The sequence below is a fragment of the Bubalus bubalis genome, chromosome 1 (genome assembly GCF_019923935.1).
Source record: "Bubalus bubalis isolate 160015118507 breed Murrah chromosome 1, NDDB_SH_1, whole genome shotgun sequence".
NCBI classification, from domain to species: domain Eukaryota; kingdom Metazoa; phylum Chordata; class Mammalia; order Artiodactyla; family Bovidae; genus Bubalus; species Bubalus bubalis.
Genome location: NC_059157.1, coordinates 167,088,997 through 167,110,105, shown reverse-complemented (window position 1 = coordinate 167,110,105; position 21,109 = coordinate 167,088,997). Strand labels below are relative to the sequence as shown.

Genomic DNA, 21,109 nt, shown 5'->3' with positions numbered 1-21,109 from the left:
AGGAAAGTAGAGAATAATCAAACTTAGAACTCACCCAGTGGTCCAGTGGCTAAGAATCTATGCTTCCAGTGCAGGGGGCCTAGGTTCTATCCCTGATCAGGGAACTAGATCCCACATGCTGCAAATTAGAGTTTGCATGCCACAACTAAAGATCCCACATGCTGCAACTAAGGCTTGGCACAATCAAATAAATAAAAAATATATTTTAAAAAGAAGAATCAAGCTTAGATATAAAAGAACAACAATAAAAATGTTAAAGCTAGAGGAAGCTATCTGATTGAGGGAAATGTGAGGAAAAATAAGAGAATCATGAGCATGTTTAAATTCTAATAAGAAAAATATTCATGGGAGTGGTTCCCAAATGTCACTACACATGAGGATCACCTGGAGAGCTTTCAAAAATTACAGGGCCTCTTTGTATGTGGGGGTAAAAGGTATATGGAAAATCTCTGTGCTGTGAACCTAAAACTGTTCTTAAAAATTCTACTAAAAGAAATCCAGTGCACAGGCTCTACCTTAGATGAATGAAATCAGTCTCTGGGGATGGGACAAAGCAGCAATAGTTTTTTTAAAGCTCCCAAGTGATTCTGATGTATAGAAAAATCTAGTACTTCTCACACTCTTGTGACAATTAAATTACCTTCATTTTGTTGAAACACAGATTGATGGGTCCCAACTCCAGAGTTTGTGATTAGGTAGGCCTAGGGTGGGGCTCATGAATTGGTCCTTTTAAAAAATTCTCAGATTATGTTTAATTCTGCTAACTCAAAAGAGCAACACTCCACTGTAGGGAGAGAGGTTGGAGATGAAGAGAAAGGAACTAATTGATTGGGGAAGGTGATTTGGGAGGATGAAGGCATATAGAAACCAATGGTTTGGTTGCCTTTTTTAAAATTAATTTATTTTTTAGTGAAGGATAATTGCTTTACAGAATTTTATTGTTCTCTGTCAAACCTCAGTATGAATCAGCCATAGGTATACATATATCCCCTCCCTTTTGAACCTCCCTCCCATCTCCTTCACCATTCCACCCCTCTAGGTTGATACAGAGCCCCTGAGTTTGTTTTCTGAGCCATACAGCAAATTCCCATTGGTGATCTATTTTACATATAGTAATGTAAGCCTTCCTCAGCGATCAATGCAAAGAAATAGAGAAAAACAACATAATGGGAAAAACTAGAGATCTCTTCAAGAAAATTAGAGATACCAAGGGAACATTTCATGCAAAGATGGGCTCAATAAAGGACAGAAATGGTATAGACCTAACAAAAGCAGAGAATATTAAAAAGAGGTGGCAAGAACACACAGAAGAACTGTACAAAAAAGATCTTCACGACCCAGATAATCATGATGGAGTGATCACTCACCTAGAGCCAGACATCCTGGAATGTGAAGTCAAGTGGGCCTTAGGAAGCATCACTATGAACAAAGCTAGTGGATGTGATGGAATTCCAGCTGAGCTGTTTCAAATCCTAAAAGATGATGCTGTGAAAATACTGCACTCAATATTCCAGCAAATTTGGAAAACTCAGAAGTGGCCACAGGACTGGAAAAAGGTCAGTTTTCATTTCAATCCAAAAGAAACACAATGCCAAAGAATGCTCAAACTACCGCACAATTGCACTCATCTCACGTGCTAGTAAAGTAATGCTCAAAATTCTCCAAACGAGGCTTCAACAGTATGTGAATCATGAACTTCCAGATGTTCAAGCTGGTTTTAGAAAAGGCAGAGGAACCAGAGATCAAATTGCCAACATCTGCTGGATCATCAAAAAGCATATGAGTTCCAGTAAAACATCTATTTCTGCTTTATTGACTATGCCAAAGCCTTTGACTGTGTGGATCACAATAAACTGTGGAAAATACTGAAAGAGATGGGAATACCAAACCACTTGACCTGCCTCTTGAGAAACCTATATGCAGATCAGGAAGCAACAGTTAGAACTGGACATGGAACAACAGACTGGTTCCAAATAGGAAAAGGAGTACGTCAAGGCTGTATATTGTCACCCTGCTTATTTAACTTATATGCAGAATACATCATGAGAAATGCTGGACTGGAAGAAACACAAGCTGGAGTCAAGATTGCCGGGAGAAATATCAATCACCTCAGATATGCAGATGACACCACCCTTATGGCAGAAAGTGAAGAGGAACTAAAAAGCCTCTTGATGAAAGTGAAAGTGGAGAGTGAAAAAGTTGGCTTAAAGCTCAACATTCAGAAAATGAAGATCATGGCATCTGGTCCCATCACTTCATGGGAAAACAATGGGGAAACAGTGGAAACAGTGTCAGACTTTATTTTTGGGGGCTCCAAAATCACTGCAGATGGTGACTGCAGCCATGAAATTAAAAGATGCTTATTCCTTGGAAGGAAAGTTATGATCAACCTAGATAGCATATTCAAAAACAGAGACATTACTTTGCCAACAAAGGTGTGTCTAGTCAAGGCTATGGTTTTTCCTGTGGTCATGTATGCATGTGGGAGTTGGACTGTGAAGAAGGCTGAGCGCCGAAGAATTGATGCTTTTGAACTGTGGTGTTGGAGAAAACTCCTGAGAGTCCCTTGGACTGCAAGGAGATCCAACCAGTCCATTCTGAAGGAGATCAGCCCTGGGATTTCTTGGAGGGAATGATGCTGAAGCTGAAACTCCAGTATTTTGGCCACCTCATGCGAAGAGTTGATTCATTGGAAAAGACTCTGATGCTGGGAGGGATTGGGGTTAGGAGGAGAAGGGGACGACAGAGGATGAGATGGCTGGATGGCATCACTGACTCGATGGACGTGAGTCTGAGTGAACTCTGGGAGTTGGTGATGGACAGGGAGTCCTGGCGTACTGCAATTCATGGGGTCTCGAAGAGTCGGACATGACTGAGCGACTGAACTGAACTGAACTGAATGTAAGTTTCCATGTTACTCTTTCCATACATCTTACCCTTTCGTCCCCTCTTCCCATGTACGTAAATCTATTCTTTTTGTCTGTTTCTCTATTGCTGCCCTGTAAATAGATTCTTCAGTACCATTTTTCTAGATTCCATATATATGTGTTAGAATATGATATTTATCTTTCTCTTTCTGACTTACTGCACTCATTATAATAGGTTCTAGGTTCATCCACCTCATTATAACTTACTCAAAGGCGTTCCTTTTTATGGCTGAGTAATATTCCATTGTATATATGTGCCACAGCTTCTTTATCCATTCATCTGTTGATGGACATCTGGTTGCCTTTTTGACGGGAGGAAAGGCAGGTACCTCTTCATTTGTGATAAGGGGGGGAAAAAAAGAAAGTATGAATGTGAATTCAGATAAGTTGGTAGATTAGTAAGAAGCTAAGGAAGGTCTGCTTTGACGACTTCAAGCATTTTAAGCTAGTATTGATGGCGTGAGATGGTCACATGTATCTGACACATACAAAGTCATGAAGAAATAATCTACAACAATTACTCATGTGGTAGCAAAATTAAATTCCAGACAGCTGCATCTCCAGGCTGCATCAATGTCCCAAGATGTGTGTGCAGTTGTAACCATATTGATTCTAACATTTTTTTTTCTCACATAAAAAACAAGAAAGCAGTGCTATTATACCAATGTTCATAATACCTACACAACAGCAAAGGTAACTCTTTTGCTTAGAAGTAGGAATTACCTTTAGATAGTAATTCAGTAGACATTTGGCTTATAAACTGTGGAATTCAAACTAAAATAAACTAATCTAAACCAAAAATTTCTCTAGTCATCTAGTAGTTTGAGTACTGATAATTGCCCTGCAGACTGCATGTGGGATTGCTTCTGTAAAGTAATTGAGAATTTCATTTGCACCATATCAAATGTATTCACTTGCTGATAAATTGGGGAGCATATGTGGATCTGACATGTTCACATATTAAGTGACAAGTCACCCAAGGTTAATGCTACTTCTTGGAAGTTTCACATTCAGAAAACAAAACACACATACCAACAAGAACACCCCTCAATTTGTGTAGCTAAGTTATCTTCAAGTGGCTCAGATGGTAAAGAATCTGCCTGCAATGCAGGAGACCTGGGTTCGATTGCTGGCTTGGGTAGACCCCCTGGAGGAGGGCATGGCAACCTGCCCTAGTATTCTTACCTGGAGAATCCTCATGGACAGAGGAGCCTGGAGGGGTACAGTCCATGGGGTCACAAAGAGTTGGACACGTCTGAGCAACTAAGGATAGCACACAACACCTGATAAAAGTCAAATACTCTTTAGAGTATTAATTACAAAAACAACAACTTAACCCAAGTCCCTGCTAGCTCACTAGCTCCCTATGAGGTTATTAGCAAGACTCTTCATGTGACTAAGTCATATCAGAGTCTAGAAATACTTAATGTATTTTTAAAATTTAGTCTATCCTTATTATTTTGACATTGCATGCTGCTCGCTGTTTCTTGGGTCCTTGCTTCCATCTCCAATGTCATCTAAAGAAACCTCACCTATACTATGACCTGTTGTAGGAATATCACTTTTCATACCAAGGACACTAGGTCTAAGTGCTGTCAAAGCTTCTAATTTAGAGTGCTAGAAGAGCCTCAAATCATCTATAAAGGTAGGGATAAACTTTGTCTCTAAAACAACTTCACTTGTGTCAAAATGCCTACATGGTCTCTTCTTTATCAGTTTTACTGGCTTCCGACCCCAATGCCCAAATCACAGAGGATAAGACTGGAAAGAGATACATAGCTCATCCTTCATCTTCCTCTCCTGTTTTATTGCATTAAATATATTTGGTAAATTGTGAGCTGGAGACAAGTTTATTTATCCTATATAAATAGTTTAGAACTTTGTTCTGGAATGTGAGCTTTGAAATCTTAGTGTTTTGTGCTTATCTTTGGAGGCCTGACCAAAGCAAAAGCAGAAAATACTCAAATTTAGCAACTTCAAACTCCTTTGTCCTCTAAAAAGTGAGTTTATATCTGTATAAATGGAGACAAACAAACAAGATATTGGTGTGTGAATAAGGTCCAGTTTTCTTCATATATTAATATTCCACTGCGGGTATGAGAATATCTGAACTATCAACATTCAATTGAATATGGCTATGGTAATATTAATATACACAAATCATTCAGTGTGTACCATACACTGTGCTAAAAATGATCAAATTTTAATGTTGCAAACAATGCTTTAAGTAGGTACTGTTACCACAGACACAGTTTAGAGGGGCTGAGTTCCTGGCCCAGTGGTGCCATACCCTGATTTTGTCAGATCGGGATGGAGAGTGAAAAAGTAGATGTAACTTCCAGGGGTTTTAGGCAGATAAGTTTCATAGTAGGAACTGGGAATGAGACAGATAATTTGGAAATTAAATTGCTCCACAAAATTTGGGCATGAAATATTTGTATTATTTTTTCTTGAAATCAGTTTGGTTCCAAGTCTCATTGCCAGTATGGTAAGAGAGAGTGCCTTGTATGTGTGTTGCCTTGTAATTAAAAGGTCATAAAAGACTGCTAAAAAATGTTATACACTATAGAAAATTGGGGAGACGTCCACAGGCCAATGTCCTGTGGAAGGAAGGAGCAAACCCTCACTCCCTCTGACTGCACCAGAGAGTGGGGTTCTTTAAGTGAGTCTCCCAGGCCAGTGAAGTGAAGTGAAACTTGCTCAGTCATGTCTGACTCTTTGTGACCCCATGGAACTATACAGTCCATGGAATTCTCCAGGCCAGAACACTGGAGTGGGTAGCCTTTCCCTTCTCTGGTGGATTTTCCAAACCCAGGGATGGAACCCAGGTTTCGTGCATTGCAGGCAGATTCTTTACCACCAGGGAAGCTCCCAGGCCAAACACCCAGTAAACATTTTTGGGCATACGTGTGGGTCCATTTACCTCTTACTCACTGAAAAGGAGTAGGTGACTCAAGTCGACCCCTCTCTCTGTAGATGAGCCATTTTTGACTCCTTCAAATCTTCCATTTCATCTTTCTAGAATGTTCCAAGTCATACCCATTTCAAGCATGAGCTTGTGCAATCAAAACCTACTACTTCCTTCTGCAGACAGAAATCCTTAACCATAGGCATAGGATTTATTCAGAACCTGAAATGGCAATCTTTGTATGACAAGGGCTGCTCTATCCAAACACTTTAAAAAGAAGAGTAAGAGTAGCCTATGTGTGTCCTCGTTTTATTATATTTCACTGAGTCTTTTTCTCTTTTGTTCCCCTTTAGACAGCTGTCTGTGTAGGTCTCATGTAGAATGACATGTTCTTTGGATCTTATCTTTCATTGAAACCAACCATATCCAGAAATAATCATGGATAATTATCAGTCAGTTACACAGTAGAGAGAACTGAAAAAAAATCATTTATTAAAAACTATTTTGTAGCTGTGAAAAAACAGATATAGAAAACACACTTATGGACATGGTGGGGGGAAGAGAGGATGAGAGGTATGGACTGAGTAACATGGAAATTTAGATTATAATATATAAAACAGATCAGTTCAGTTCAGTTCAGTTCAGCTCAGTTGCTGAGTCATGTCCGACTCTGCGACGCCATGGACTGCAGGGCGCCAGGCCTGGCTATCCATCACCAACTCCTGGAGTTTACGCAGACTCATGTCCATTGAGTTGGTGATGCCATCCAACCATCTCATCCTCTGTCATCCCCTTCTCCTCCCACTCTCAATCTTTCTCAGCATCAGGGTCTTTTCAAATGAGTCAGATCTTTGCATCAGGTGGCCACAGTATCGGAGTTTCAGCTTCAACATCAGGCCTTCCAATGAATATTCAGGGCTCGTTTCCTTTAGGATAGACTGGTTGGATCTCCTTGCAGTCCAAGGGACTCTCAAGAGTCTTCTCCAACACCACAGTTCAAAAGCATCAATTCTTCAGTGCTCAGCTTTCTTTATAGTCCAACTCTCACATCCATACATGTCTACTGGAAAAACCATAGCCTTGACTGGATGGACCTTTGTTGGCCAAGTAACGTCTCTGTTTTTTAATATGCTGTCTAGGTTGGTCATAACTCTTCTTTGAGGAGCAAGCATCTTTTAATTTCATGGCTGCAGTCACCATCTGCAGTGATTTTAGAGCCCCCCAAAATAAAGTCTGTCACTATTTCCATTGTTTCCCCATCTATTTGCCATGAAGTGATGGGACCGGATGCCATGATCTTAGTTTTCTAAATGTTGAGTTTTAAGCCAACTTTTTCACTCTCCTCTTTCACTTTCATCAAGAGGCTCCTTAGTTGTTCTTCGTTTTCTGCCATAAGGGTGGTTTCATCTGCATGTCTGAGGTTATTGCTATTTCTCCTGCAAGTTTTGATTTCAAGCTTGTGCTTCATCCAGCCCAGCATTTCTCATGATGCACTCTGCATATAAGTTAAATAAGCAGGGTGACAATATACAGCCTTGACATACTCCTTTTCCTATTTGGAACCAGTCTGTTGTTCCATGTCCAGTACTAACTGTTCCTTCCTGACCTGCATACAGATTTCTCAAGAGGCAGGTCAGGTAGTCTCGTGTTCCCCTCTCTTACAGAATTTTCCTGAGTTTGTGATCCACGCAGTCAAAGGCTTTGGCATAGTCAATAAAGCAGAAATAGATGTTTTACTGGAACTCATATGCTTTTTGATGATCCAGCAGATGTTGACAATTTGATCTCTGCTTCCTTTGACTTTTCTAAATCCAGCTTGAACATCTGGAAGTTTATGATTCACGTACTGTTGAAGCCTGGTTTGGAGAATTTTGAGCATTACTTTACTAGCACGTGAGATGAGTGCAATTGTGTGGTAGTTTGAGCATTCTTTGGCATTGTGTTTCTTTTGGATTGGAATGAAAACTGACTTTTTCCAGTCCTGTGGCCACTGCTGAGTTTTCCAAATTTGCTGGAATATTGAGTGCAGTATTTTCACAGCATCATCTTTTAGGATTTGAAACAGCTCAGCTGGAATTCCATCACATCCACTAGCTTTGTTCATAGTGATGTTTCCTAAGGCCCACTTGACTTCACATTCCTGGATGTCTGGCTCTAGGTGAATGATCACTCCATCATGATTATCTGGGTCGTGAAGATCTTTTTTGTACAGTTCTTCTGTGTGTTCTTGCCACCTCTTTTTAATATTCTCTGCTTTTGTTAGGTCTATACCATTTCTGTCTTTTATTGAGCCCATCTTTGCATGAAATGTTCCCTTGGTATCTCTAATTTTCTTGAATAGATCCCTAGTCTTTCCTATTCTATTGTTTTCCTCTATTTCTTTGCACTGATCACTGAGGAAGGCTTGCTTATCTCTCCTTGCTATTCTTTAGAACTCTGCATTCAAATGGGTATATCTTTCCTTTCCTCCTTTGTTTTTGCTTCTCTTCTTTTCACAGCTATTTGTAAGGCCTTTTCAGACAGCCCTTTTGCTTTTTTGCATTTCTTTTGCTTGGGGATGGTCTTGATCTCTGTCTCCTGTACAATGTCACAATACTCCATCTGTAGTTCATCAGGCACTCTATCAGATCTCATCCATTAAATCTATTTCTCACTTCCACTCTATAATCATAAGGGATTTGATTTAGGTCATACCTGAATGTTCTAGTGGTTTTCCCCACTTTTTTCAATTTAAGACTGAATTTGGCAATAAGGAGTTCATGATCTGAGCCTCAGTCAGCTCCCAGTCTTGTTTTCGCTGACTGTATAGAGCTTCTCCATCTTTGGCTGCAAAGAATGTAATCAGTCAGATTTCGGTGTTGACCATCTGGTGATGTCCATGTGTAGAGTCTTCTCTTGGGTTATTGGAAGAGGGTATTTTCTGTGACCAGTGCGTTCTCTTGGAAAAACTGTATTAGCCTTTGTCCTGCTTCATTCTGTACTCCAAGGTCAAATTTACTTGTTACTCCAGGTGTTTCTTGACTTCCTACTTTTGCATTCCAGTCCCCTATAATGAAAAGGACATCTTTTTTGGGTGTTAGATCTAAAAGGTCTTATAAGTCTTCATAGAACCATTCAATTTCAGCTTCTTCAGCATTACTGGTTGGGGCATAGACTTGGATTACCATGATATTGAATGGTTTGCCTTGGAAACGAACAGTGATCATTCTGTCATTTTTGAGATTGCATCCAAGTACTGCATTTTGGATTCTTTTGTTGACTATGATGGCTACTCCATTTCTTTGAAGGGATTCTTGCCCACAGTAGTAGATATAATGGTCATCTGAGTTAAATTCACCCATTCCAGTCCATTTCAGTTCGCTGATTCCTAAAATGTTGATGTTCACTCTTGCCATCTCCTGTTTGACCACTTCCAATTTGCCTTGATCCATGGACCTAACATTTCAGGTTCTTACGCAATACTGCTCTTTACAGCATCAGACCTTGCTTCCATCACCAGTCACATCCACAAATGGGTGTTGTTTTTGCTTTGACTCTGTCTCTTCATTTTTTCTGGATTTATTTCTCCACTGATCTCCAGTAGTTTATTGGGCACCTATCAACCTGGGGAGATCATCTTTCAGTGTCCTATTTTTTTTGCCTTTTCATACTGCTCATGGGGTTCTCAAGGCAAGAATTTTGAAGTGGTTTGCCATTCCCTTCTCCAGTGGACCACATTTTGTCAGCACTTTCCGTCATGACATATCCGTCTTGGATGGCCCTACATGGCATGGCTCATAGTTTCATTGAGTTAGACAAGGCTGTGGTCCATGTGATTAGATTGGTTAGTTTTCTGTGATTTTGTTTTCATTCTGTCTGCCCTCTGACAGAGAAGGATAAGAGGCTTATGGATGCTTCCTGTTGGGAGGGACTGACTGAGGGGGGAACTGGGTCTTGTTCTGATGGATGGGGCCATGCTCAGCAAATCTTAAATCCAATTTTATGTTGATGAGTGGAGCTGTGTTTCCTCCTTGTTTTCCACCTGGGGCCAAACTATGGTGGAGGTGATGAAGTTAATGGTGACCTCCTTCAAAAGATCCCACGCATGTACTAGTACACTCAGTGCCCCCAACCCTACAGCAGGCCAGCACCAACCCACACCTCCACTGGAACCTCCTGGACACTCACAGGCAAGTCTGGGTCAGTCTCTTGTGGAATTATTGCTCCTTTCTCCTGGGTCATGTAAAATAGATAGCCAATGGTAATCTGCTGTGTGATTCACGGAACTCAGACAGGGGCTCTGCATCAACCTAGAAGGGTGGGATGGGGAGGGAGATGAGAGGGAGTTTCAAGAGGGAGGGGACATATGTATACCTATGGCTGATTCATGTTGATGAATGGCAGAAAACAACAAAATTCTGTAAAACAATTATCCTTCAATTAAAAAATACCTGTGGCAGATTCATGTTGATATATGGCAAAACCAATACAATATTGTAAAATTAAAACTAAAATAATTTTAAAAATACAAATAAAATAATTTTTAAAAATTAAAAAAAAATTAAATAAATTAGAAAAAATCTGCCTGCATGGTAGGAGCTGCAGGAGGCCCAGGTTCAACCTCTGGGTCTGGAAGATACCTTGGAGGAGAGCAACCCACTCCAGTATTCTTGCATGGAGAATCCCATGGATAGAGGAGACTAATGGTTTACAGTCTGTGGGTTCACAAAGAGTCGGACATGACTCAAGTGAATGAGCATGCACATAACTCACTGAGCAATTGACCTTATACCTAAGAATTATTCTAGGTCTCAAGGAGCCCCTTTTTTAGAGTTTTCTCTTATTATACAAAAAAAAAAAAAAAATGTTTAATAGGCTTGAATCCCATTATCATTTCACCAACTTTCAGGTAGATTTGTCCATATTATCATGGTGGAAATATGACTGTAAATGCCTAATTTGAAGATTGGTAAAGAGGTCAAGATTGCTAGTACAGAACCATCATTGAAGGACATGGGCATGTGGTACACCAGTTGACTAAAGTCATCTTGAAAGTGGTTGGGCCTGTTCTTCAGTCCAGTGATGGCTACTGGACTGAGTTTTGGGCTAATAGTTTGGCACATGGACAGCAGCACTGACTCGTTCCTGCAAAGAGATTCCTGTAAGAGTTTCTCTTTTGTGTGCCATGGGCCTCATCAATGTATTTACAGATGATATGCATGTTCACCTGAAAAGTTTTCATCAAAAACCTTTTTCTCATACATGCACAAACATCAGATAAATTTGCATTATTCTTAGAGAATCTAATTTTTCTCTTGTCTGCTTCCACTATCCTGACTCTCAGAGGTACTTGCCTCTTTCACTTACTACTGAAACAGAGCAGGACCTTATAGTCCTTCCTCCCTCTGCCCCCAATGTCCTCAGCCTGCCTTTTGTCTGTAGAAGAACTTTAGTCAAGGGTAAATTTAATCTAAGAAGTGAGAAAATCCAGAAACAAAGGAAAAGCAATCAAACAGGATAAAATAATTATAGTTTAGTCATTAAGCAAAGTCAAGGACCTTTAGTTCCTCTACAAAGACTGTAAATAATATTCTGAGCCATATGCTTTGAGCTGTTTTGTAGAAACTAAAAACCCCACTTGACAGAAGATGTTAACTGCAGGAGGACCAGACTGTCCTTGGCATAGGTGGCGCAATTCCAAGACCTGGCCTTGGAGAAACTGGAAAAAAATGACCCTGGTCTGAATATTAACTGTACTTAAAACAATCAGGATGATGCTGGTCAGAGAATCACATGACCAATTTCAAGATGACTGTCAGAGATGACTGCTGTTTCTGTCTGGAGTCCCTTCCTTTTTCCTATACACCCCAGAAACTCCCCATTTAAAAACTCTTGTCCTCAGTTGTCAGTGGAGAGTGGGCCTTTGGACATGTGGACCCTCTCCAACAGTTGCTGGTATCCAAAGTAAAGCAAACTTCCTTTCAACCAACCTTGCCTCTGGACTGTTGGCTTTCAAGTGTTGAGCAGCCAGATCTGACTGTCCGTTAACACCACCTGGGGAAAATTAGCCTGTGCACCCAAAGAAATTTATTTGAGTTTGAATCTTAGAAACATGCATCAGTTTACCCATTGACTTCTTCAAGACGTACCCCTAAAACACAGGAGTAGGAGAAAAAAACCTAAACTAACTTCTGATAAAGGGACACCAGAAATCATATTCACCTCAATGAACATAACTGATGCAGAAGCTGAAGCTCCAATACTTTGGCCACCTGATGTGAAGAGTTGACTCATTAGGAGAGATCCTGATGCTGGGAAAGATTGAAGGCAGGAGGAGAAGGGGATGACAGAGAACAAGATGGTTGGAATGGGATCACTGATTCAATGGACCTGAGTTTGAGCAAGCTCTGGGAGATGGTGAAGGACAGGGAATCCTGGCATGCTGCAGCCCATGGGGTCACAAAGAGTTGGGCATGACTGAGCGACTGAACAACAACAACACAATGAGCTTGTATCTTTTCCAGTTAGTGTCAAGTCTGGTTCGACAAGCAGGGTTTCCGAAAGTGCGATACAATGGGAGAATGAGAAATAAGACACATGAGTTCAGTGAAAGGCGAGGATCAGGGGACCAACACCGCTCCAAGGTGAAGGTGCCAAAACTGAATCCATGCCAGCTTTATTATACTCTCAGCCATGAAGGAAAGAATGTGCAGGGAGTTAAGCTATAACTCATGTGGCCTTCAGGGCCAAAGAACAAAGTGATCATTAGCTGTTAAGTAACCAAGAAACAGTAATCAATAACAAATTAGTAACTAAGACTAATATTCTTACGTATAGATTTTCCTTCAGATATGTAAAACATGGGACTCTGAAACGCCAGTTGGGAAACAGTCTGGGATCGGCCACACCCAGGATCATATCTTGTTTTCAAGATTATGAACTGTTCCCTCTGGACTTATTCCATGAGTCTCATGTCTTGAAGCATCCAGTTTATCAATAAATTCCTTCTGTGGCCCTTGCTGGGGCCTGATTTTCTATTCTTCCTGTCTCCTACAAGTTAGTGTTTCTGTTTTCTTCAATAAATATCCAGAAGTGGGAAAAGAAAAAGAAAAAAAAAAAACTATTTTTTAGGTAACACTGACTTAGTCGGTTTGGGCTGCTATAACAGAATGCCATAGACTGAGTGGCTTATAAACAACAGAAATTTATTTCTCACAGTTCTGAAATCTGGAGAGTCCAAGATCAAGATGCTGGCAGATTAAGTGTCTGATGAGGATCCCCTTCCTGAACTATACTCTTTTGCTATAACTTCACATGGTGAAAGGGCAGGGGAGCTCCCTGAGGGGGCCTCTTTTATATGGGCCTCAATCCCATTCATTGCAGGCTCCATTCTCATGAACTAATCACCTTCTAGATGTCCCACTTTCAAATATTATCACATTGGAGATTAAATTTCAAAATATCAGTTGTAAGGGACAGAAATAGTCAATCTATGGCACACTCAAATCAAGAAAAATCACCCATTAAATAATGTGGTGGATTGTGGAAAAAACGTTTTTAACAGTGCCTCAAATCAAGGAATGGGATCTCTTTAAAAGTCCACGGAATGTGAATTTAGACATGATACTTGAGTTGGCCAATGGGTCATTTGCAAACTTGATGTAAACAGAGGCTTGAAAAGTGCTTATGCATAAGGTTGTATCCTCTGGTTGCTTTTAGAACCCAGCTACATATAAAGAAACTAGACTAGCTGTTAGTAAATTCAGAGATAGAAGCCCGTCCTGAAAAGAAGACTGAATGTAGCTTTTTCTAATAGAGTGGGCTAAATCTGATATGGAGAAGGCAATGGCACCCCACTCCAGTACTCTTGCCTGGAAAATCCCATGGACGGAGGAGCCTGGTGGGCTGCAGTCCATGGGGTCGCTAAGAGTCGGACACGACTAAGCGACTTCACTTTCACTTTTCACTTTCATGCATTGGAGGAGGAAATGGCAACCCACTCCAGTGTTCTTGCCTGGAGAATCCCAGGGACAGGGGAGCCTGGTGGGCTGCTGTCTGTGGGGTTGCACAGAGTCGGACACGACTGAAGCGACTTAGCAGCAAATCTGATATATGGAAAACCACAGAGTTTTAAAGAGAGTTATATTGACAGAGACTTAAAAGAGACGGAGACAGTTTAAAATTAAAAGACTTCTATCTCCAACTTTCTGTAAGTAGGAAAAGGGCTACAAAACTATTCAGTTAAAAACAGCCATTTCATTTAGAAAAGGAAAATGTCTCAGAAGGCAGAGCCAAAGGTCATAGCTATCCCCGAGGTCATAGCTACGGGGAACAGTGGACTAGAGAGCCACTGCCAGAGGGCAGAACATTCTCTGTTCCTAGAGTAAGAGGAGCTGGCAGCATATGTCCATCTGAGTTCTAAAATCGCTATTGATCAGTTCCATTTGTTTACTGTAGTTATTTTCACCTTGGCTCATAGTCCATGGAGTTGGACATGACTGAACACAGCACATAACACAGTACTATTGTTTGGTGTGTCTTTTTAGTTTTGAAGTCTCTGAATCAAGAGGAACTGCATCCAGGTATCCTTGCTTGCATTCACAAATGATGCAAATCACATGATATTGGACTTGAACCTGATGCTGTAAGTGAAAGAGAATTTTGGAAGTTCTGGGAAGGTTGAGGATACTTTGCATGTATGGAGAATGAAATAATTATAACTGGAGGGAGGATGGGGTAGAAGGGGAGAATAAAAAATGGTAGAAGGGGAGAATAAAAAAGCCACAGTATTTTTCAGCATTTCCCATAAAGAAGTAGAGTCTATTTTTCCACTTCTTGAATCTGGACTTGGCTATTTGACTTGCTTTGGCTAAGGGACATTAGTAGGTATAATAGAAACAGAGGTTTGGGATGAGTGTGAACATTTGAGCTTGCTTTCCTGCTGCTTTTCTAATATAGTCATCATGTGTAAGTTTTGGCTAGCCTTCTAGATGATGAAAGCTATGTGGCCTGATGCCCCTATTAACTTAGGCAACAGCCAGACATATGAATGAGACCATCTGGGATGAGACAGTCCCCAGCCAATCTATTAAGTGACTGCACATGCATGAATGATCCAGGTCTTGATAAGAAGAATTATACAGCAGAATCCTCAGCTAAATACAATGATCTTTTTTTTTTTTTCATTGAAGTATATTTTTGTTGTTGAGTCCCTAAGTCATGTCTGAATAGTTGATTCATAATGTTGTGTTACCATCAGGTACAGAACAGATTGATTCAGTTATATGTATATAAATCCCTGTGCTATAGAGTAAATCCTTGTTGGTTGTCTATTTTATATAAAATTGTATATGTGTATATGGTAATCCCAAACTCCTAACTTATCCCTATGTCCGTCCCTTTCCCCTTTGGTAACCATAAGTTTGTCTTCTGTATCTATGGGTCTATTTCTATTTTGTAAATAACTTCATTTGTATCATTTTCTATTTAGATTACACTTGTAAGTGATAGCATATGCTATTTGTCATTCCTCTATCTAGCTTACTTAGTATGTTTCTCTATGTTCGTGTATATTGCTGCAAATGGCATTATTCCATTCTTTTTATGGCTGAATAGTATTCTATTGTATATATGTAACACATCTTGTTTATCCATTCATCTGTAATTGGACATTTAGGTTGTTTCCATGTCTTGGTTATTGTAAACAGTGCTGCTTTAACATCGGGGTGCATGGATCTTTATGAATTCAGAGTATTCTCTAAATATGTGCCCAGGAGTAGCTTTGCAGGATCATATGGCAATGCTATTTTTAGTTTTTTAAGGAGCCTCCATGCTGTTTGCTATGCTACACTAATTTATATTCCCACTAACAATGTAAGAGTGTTCCCTTTTCTCCACACCCTCTCTATTTGTCATTTGATGATGGCTATTCTGACTCGTGTGAGATGATACATCATTGTAATTTTGACTTGCATTTCTCTATTAATTAATGATACTAAGCCTTTTTTCATTTGTCTATTGGCCATCTGTGTGTCTCCTTTGGAGAAATGTCCCTTAAGTCTTCTGCCCATTTTTTGACTGGGTTGTTTGCTATTTTCGTTATTGAGTTGTATGAGCTATTTGTATATTTTGGAAATTAAGTCCTTGTTGATTGTATCATTTGCAAATATTTCTTCCAGCCTGTAGGTTGTCTTTTGTTTTGTTAATGGGTTTCCTTTACTGTACAAAAGCTTATAAGTTTGATTAGGTTCCATTTGTTTATAGTTTCTAAATTTTTGGTGTGGTTCATTATGTAGAAAATTAAATGCTGTGTGTCCTATTATGTAGAAAAAAATCATACAAATAATTTTAGTGAAATAAAACTTTATTATATATTCTAAGTAAAAGTTGTTTAATTTTTCTGAGGACTGGCAAAACTTAATGCCAGTAATGTCTGGCATGATTTTTCAGGCTGACTCTTATGACCAGAGTTCAAAATACATGTAGTCCTAGGATGAAAATGAAACACAAATATGATTAAGCTGGTTTAATAGCAGTAACAGGCAACTTCTAAGGGATTAAGTATGATTATTTGACTACCCTTAATACACCAAAATAATAAATTTGAATATAATATGAATTTGTTTCCCTTAGAGAACAGCAACTAATTTCACCTTACTTTATTTTCTTCTGTATTTTTTCATTCATGTATACTCAATACAGAAAAATATAGAAATACCAAAGAGAAAAATTTATAATTTCAATTCTCCAAGATCTACCATTAATATTTTGGTTTAAATTCCTTCCAGGAACATAATTAGTGTTATAATATGCTTATATCCTACTTTTTTCATTAAATAATATACACTGAATATGCATGTCATTGAGCATTTGAGTTATTAACATTCTACTTCATAGATAGTTTATAATGTAATTAATAAATCTCATACCTTACATTTTAGATTTTAACATTTTTTTATTTATTAGAGTGAGTTTTGCAACATAGAGTATACATTTCTGTTTACAAGTGTACACAGAATTGTCTGTTTTTTAGTCATTAAGTTGTGTCCAGCTATTTTGTGACCCATGGATTATAGCCTGCTAGGCTTCTCTGTCCATGGAATTTCTGCAAGAATAATGGAGTGGGTTGCTATTTTCTTCTCCAGGGGATATTCCTAACCCAGAGATTGAAACTCATGCAGCTTCTGCACTGTAGGTGGATTCTTTACCATTCATTGTACCACCGGGGAGCTCTATGTAATTGTCTGCATCTCTTAATTTTTTGGAAGAAAGCAATACGAAAAAGAAAGCAATATTAAAAAATATCAACATTATAATTTTTAATGGATATTTTCAGTTTGTCCCCCAAAAGTTGTATGTATAGCTCTTGAGTTTCTTATTCTTGTAACCTGATTCGGAGAATAAATTAAAAGAGATATTTCATTGTTGTTTATTCCTTTACTTCATATGTTTTTGAAAATGTTTTCATATAATTACTTGTTATCTATATTCCCTTATTAATTGCTGTATTAATTAGTTTTTAATATTCTATATCCATTTCATTTGAGATTTGATTTTTTTCTCACTCAAGTAAAATTTTTATTAATATAATGATATTATTTCTTGGTCATATATGAATCATATATTTTAGCTACTTTATTATTTGCTGTTTAAGTTTTAATAGTTTAATATTATGATTTGTCTTGAGGTACAGAAGTTTAAGATCTGGAGTGGAAATGGCAACCTACTCCAGTATTCTTACCTGGAAAATTCCATGGACAAGGAGCCTGGTGGGGTACAGTCTATGGGGTTACAAAGAGCTGGACATGACTGAGCAATTGAGCACACATGCACAGAAGTTAAGATATTCTAATTTAGCAGTCTTTTACTCTGTGACTTAACTGCTTTGAAAGTTCTTTTCTATCTAGAAATCACATTTATCTTTGATCAGTAATTCAATACTTCTTTCCTTATGCTTCCTTGGGTTTGCTCTGTTCTTTTACTAACCTTTTATATAGATACTAGGTTCATTAATTTTTCACTTTTTTCTCTTCTTCAAAAGTATTTATAGCTATATTATTCTTTTTAACATTTTTAGTTGCATTCTAAAAATTTTAAAATGTAATATTATTCAATTTAATGTATTTTAAAATTTTTATTGTGTTACTTTTTATCCCTGACTTATTTACATGTTTTCCCGTACAAAATATTTTAAAATGTGTATCTTCATCAACATCTAATTTACTGTTACTTGCTTAGACACTAAGGTCCAAATTATACCCATTCTCTGAAACATGTTGAGACTTCCTTCTTGACCTACTATGAGAAAAATTTTTATAAAAAATTGTTTGTTGAAAATATATTATCTACTTGCTTGATACAGAGTTCTACATACATTCTTTAAATCAAGCTTCTTAATTTTTTTGTTCAAATTTAAGTAACTTTACTAAGGTTCTGTCTTCTACAATGAGTAAAAATTAAAAGCTGTATGAATTTTCCACTATGATGATGAGTTTCTCACTAACTATATAACATGTTTCTCTATATTTTGAGGTTTATATTAGGTACACAGAACCCTAGAATTGTTATATCTTCTGAGTAAAACTTTTATCATTATGTAGTTACCCTCTGTCTGCCCCTAATAGTGTTTTTTGTCCTAACATCTATTTTTTTTTCCCTGATAGTGACCTTGCTCTATTAGCTTACTTATGGTTAGCATTTTTCTGTTAATTTATCCCATGTTTTCTCTCTTTCAATTTTTTTGTCTTTATTTTAGATCTGTCTCCTATATAGAGCCTCTGAATATTTTAAAACTCAAATCGAACCATATCTATTCTTCTACTTGCAATATTTGGCCATTTACATTTATTGTAGGTATTATAAGATATTGTGTGGTGGTGGTGGTTTAGTTGCTAAGTTGTGTCCAACTCTTGTGACCCCATGGACTGTATGTAGCCTGCCAGACTCCCCTGTCTGTGGGATTCTCCAGGCAAGAATACTGGAGTGCATTGCCATTTCCTTCTCCAGGGGATCTTCCCAACCCAAGAATTGAACCTAGGTCTCCCGCCATTGCAGACAGATTCTTTACCAACTGAGCTACAAGAGAAGCCCAAGAAATTGTATAGAATATATTTAATTGACATATTGATATACCTGAATAGGTAGCTCTTTTCTACCATTTTAATTTCCTGTTTCTATTTGTCCTACTTTGTCTATGCTTTTTTCTTCTTGCTCTTTCCCCTAAAAAGATTCTTTCACTCATTTGTTTACTTGCTTGTATTTTATTTCTATTTTTCCTCTCTACTAGTTTGCAGTTTACAAAGTCCTTTCATTTTTTCAGTGGTTGTCTATGAAATTAACATGCATACTTAACTCACTTCCTGAACAACAAAAAGACCTTATGACATTGTAATTCTAGTAATTTTCTCACAGCTTATTTACTTTTGTTGCCTATTATTTTAGTGTTGCTTTTTTTGATCTCACAAATTAGACATTTGCTACTATTGTTTTTTATGAAACACAATTGACATAAAATACTGTATTAGTTTCAGATATACAACATAATGATTTGATATTTGTATACACTGCAAAATGATCACTGCAGTAAGTTCAGTTACGATCCACCACCGTATAAAGTTGCAACATTTTTTCTTGTAAACAGCACTTTTAAAATGTATTATATTAGCATTTTTCAAATATGCAATACAATATTATTAGAGTCATCATGCTATATATCATATCCACTTATTTATTTTATAAGTAGAAAGTTTTTACATCTTGATTCTTTCCCCCTATTTTGCCTGTTCTCCAATCTCTTCTATTAGTTTAATGTGGTTCAGTTTTGTTTGTTTTGTCTTAAATTCCACATACAAGTGAAATCATGTGATATTTGTCTTTTTTGTTCTGACTTATTTCAGTGTTTTTTATGGCTAAATAGTAGTCTATCATAAGTGTACCACATCTTCTTTGTCCATTCATCTATTGATGGATTAATACATTTTACATTATATTTACATTTTATTTTCCATAACTTGGCTACTTTAAATAATGCTGCAATGAATATGAGGGTGCAAATATCTTTTCAAGGTAAAGTTTTTATTTTGTTAGGGTAAATACCCAAAAGTAGAATTTCTGAATCCTATGGAAGTTATATTTTTAGTTTTTTGAGGTACCTGCATACTGTTTTCCATAGTAGTTGTACCACTTTACATTCTCACCAATAGTGTACACAGATTCCTTCTTATCCAAGTGCTTGCCAACACTTGTTATTTCTTGTCTTTTAGATAAGAGTGATTCAAACAGATGTGAGGTGACATCTCATTAAAGTTTTAATTTACATTTCCCTGATGATTAGTGATGTTGAGCATCTTTTCATGTGTCTCTTGGCTATGTGCATGTCTTCTTTGGGAAAATGTCTATTCAGATTCTCTGTCCATTTAAAACTTATATTGTTAGTGTATTCTTTACTACTGAGTTGTGAGTTCTAATTATATTTTGGATATTAACTTTTATTGGATATAAATTTTCAGACATCTTCTCTCAGTCAGTAAGTTGCCTTTTCATTTTGATGATGCTGTCCTTGCTGTTCAGAAGCTTTTTAGTCTGATGTAGTTTCATGTGTTGTTTTTTTTAATTTATTTTTAATTGGATGATAAGTGCTTTACAGTGTTGTGCTGGTGTCTGCTGTACAACAACATGAATCATCTATCAGATCAGATCAGTCGCTCAGTCGTGTCCAATTCTTTGTGACCCCATGAATCGCAGCACGCCAGGCCTCCTTGTCCATCACCAACTCCCGGAGTTCACTCAGACTCACATCCATCGAGTCAGTGATGCCATCCAGCCATCTCATCCTCCGTCGTCCCCTTCTCCTCCTGCCCCCAATCCCTCCCAGCATCAGAGTCTTTTCCAATGAGTCAATTCTTCGCATGAGGTAGCCAAAGCACTGGAGTTTCAGCTTTAGCATCATTCCTTCCAAAGAAATCCCAGGGCCTATCTCCTTCAGAATGGACTGGTTGGATCTCCTTGCAGTCACTCTCAAGAGTCTTCTCCAATACCACAGTTCAAAAGCATCAATTCTTCGGCACTCAGCCTTCTTCACAGTCCAACTCTCACATCCATACATGACCACAGGAAAAACCATAGCCTTAACTAAACGAATCTTTGTTGGCAAAGTAATGTCTCTGCTTTTGAATATGCTCTCTAGATTGGTCATAACTTTCCTTCCAAGGAGTAAGTGTCTTTTAATTTCATGGCTGCAGTCACCATCTGCAGTGATTTTGGAGCCCCCCAAAATAAAGTCTGACACTGTTTCCAC

At 38.2% G+C, this 21,109-nt stretch overlaps 1 protein-coding gene across 1 annotated transcript in view; it reads right to left on the bottom strand.

The window, feature by feature from the left end:
* Positions 1-16,204: 16,204 nt before the first annotated feature.
* LOC123466004 (phospholipid scramblase 1-like) overlaps positions 16,205-21,109 on the bottom strand; it is a 55,738-nt gene continuing 50,833 nt past the window's right edge. Inside the window, exon 8 of the mRNA XM_045166330.1 lies at positions 16,205-16,301. Coding sequence (XP_045022265.1) covers positions 16,205-16,301 — 97 coding nt within the window. The remainder of the gene's footprint in view (positions 16,302-21,109) is intronic.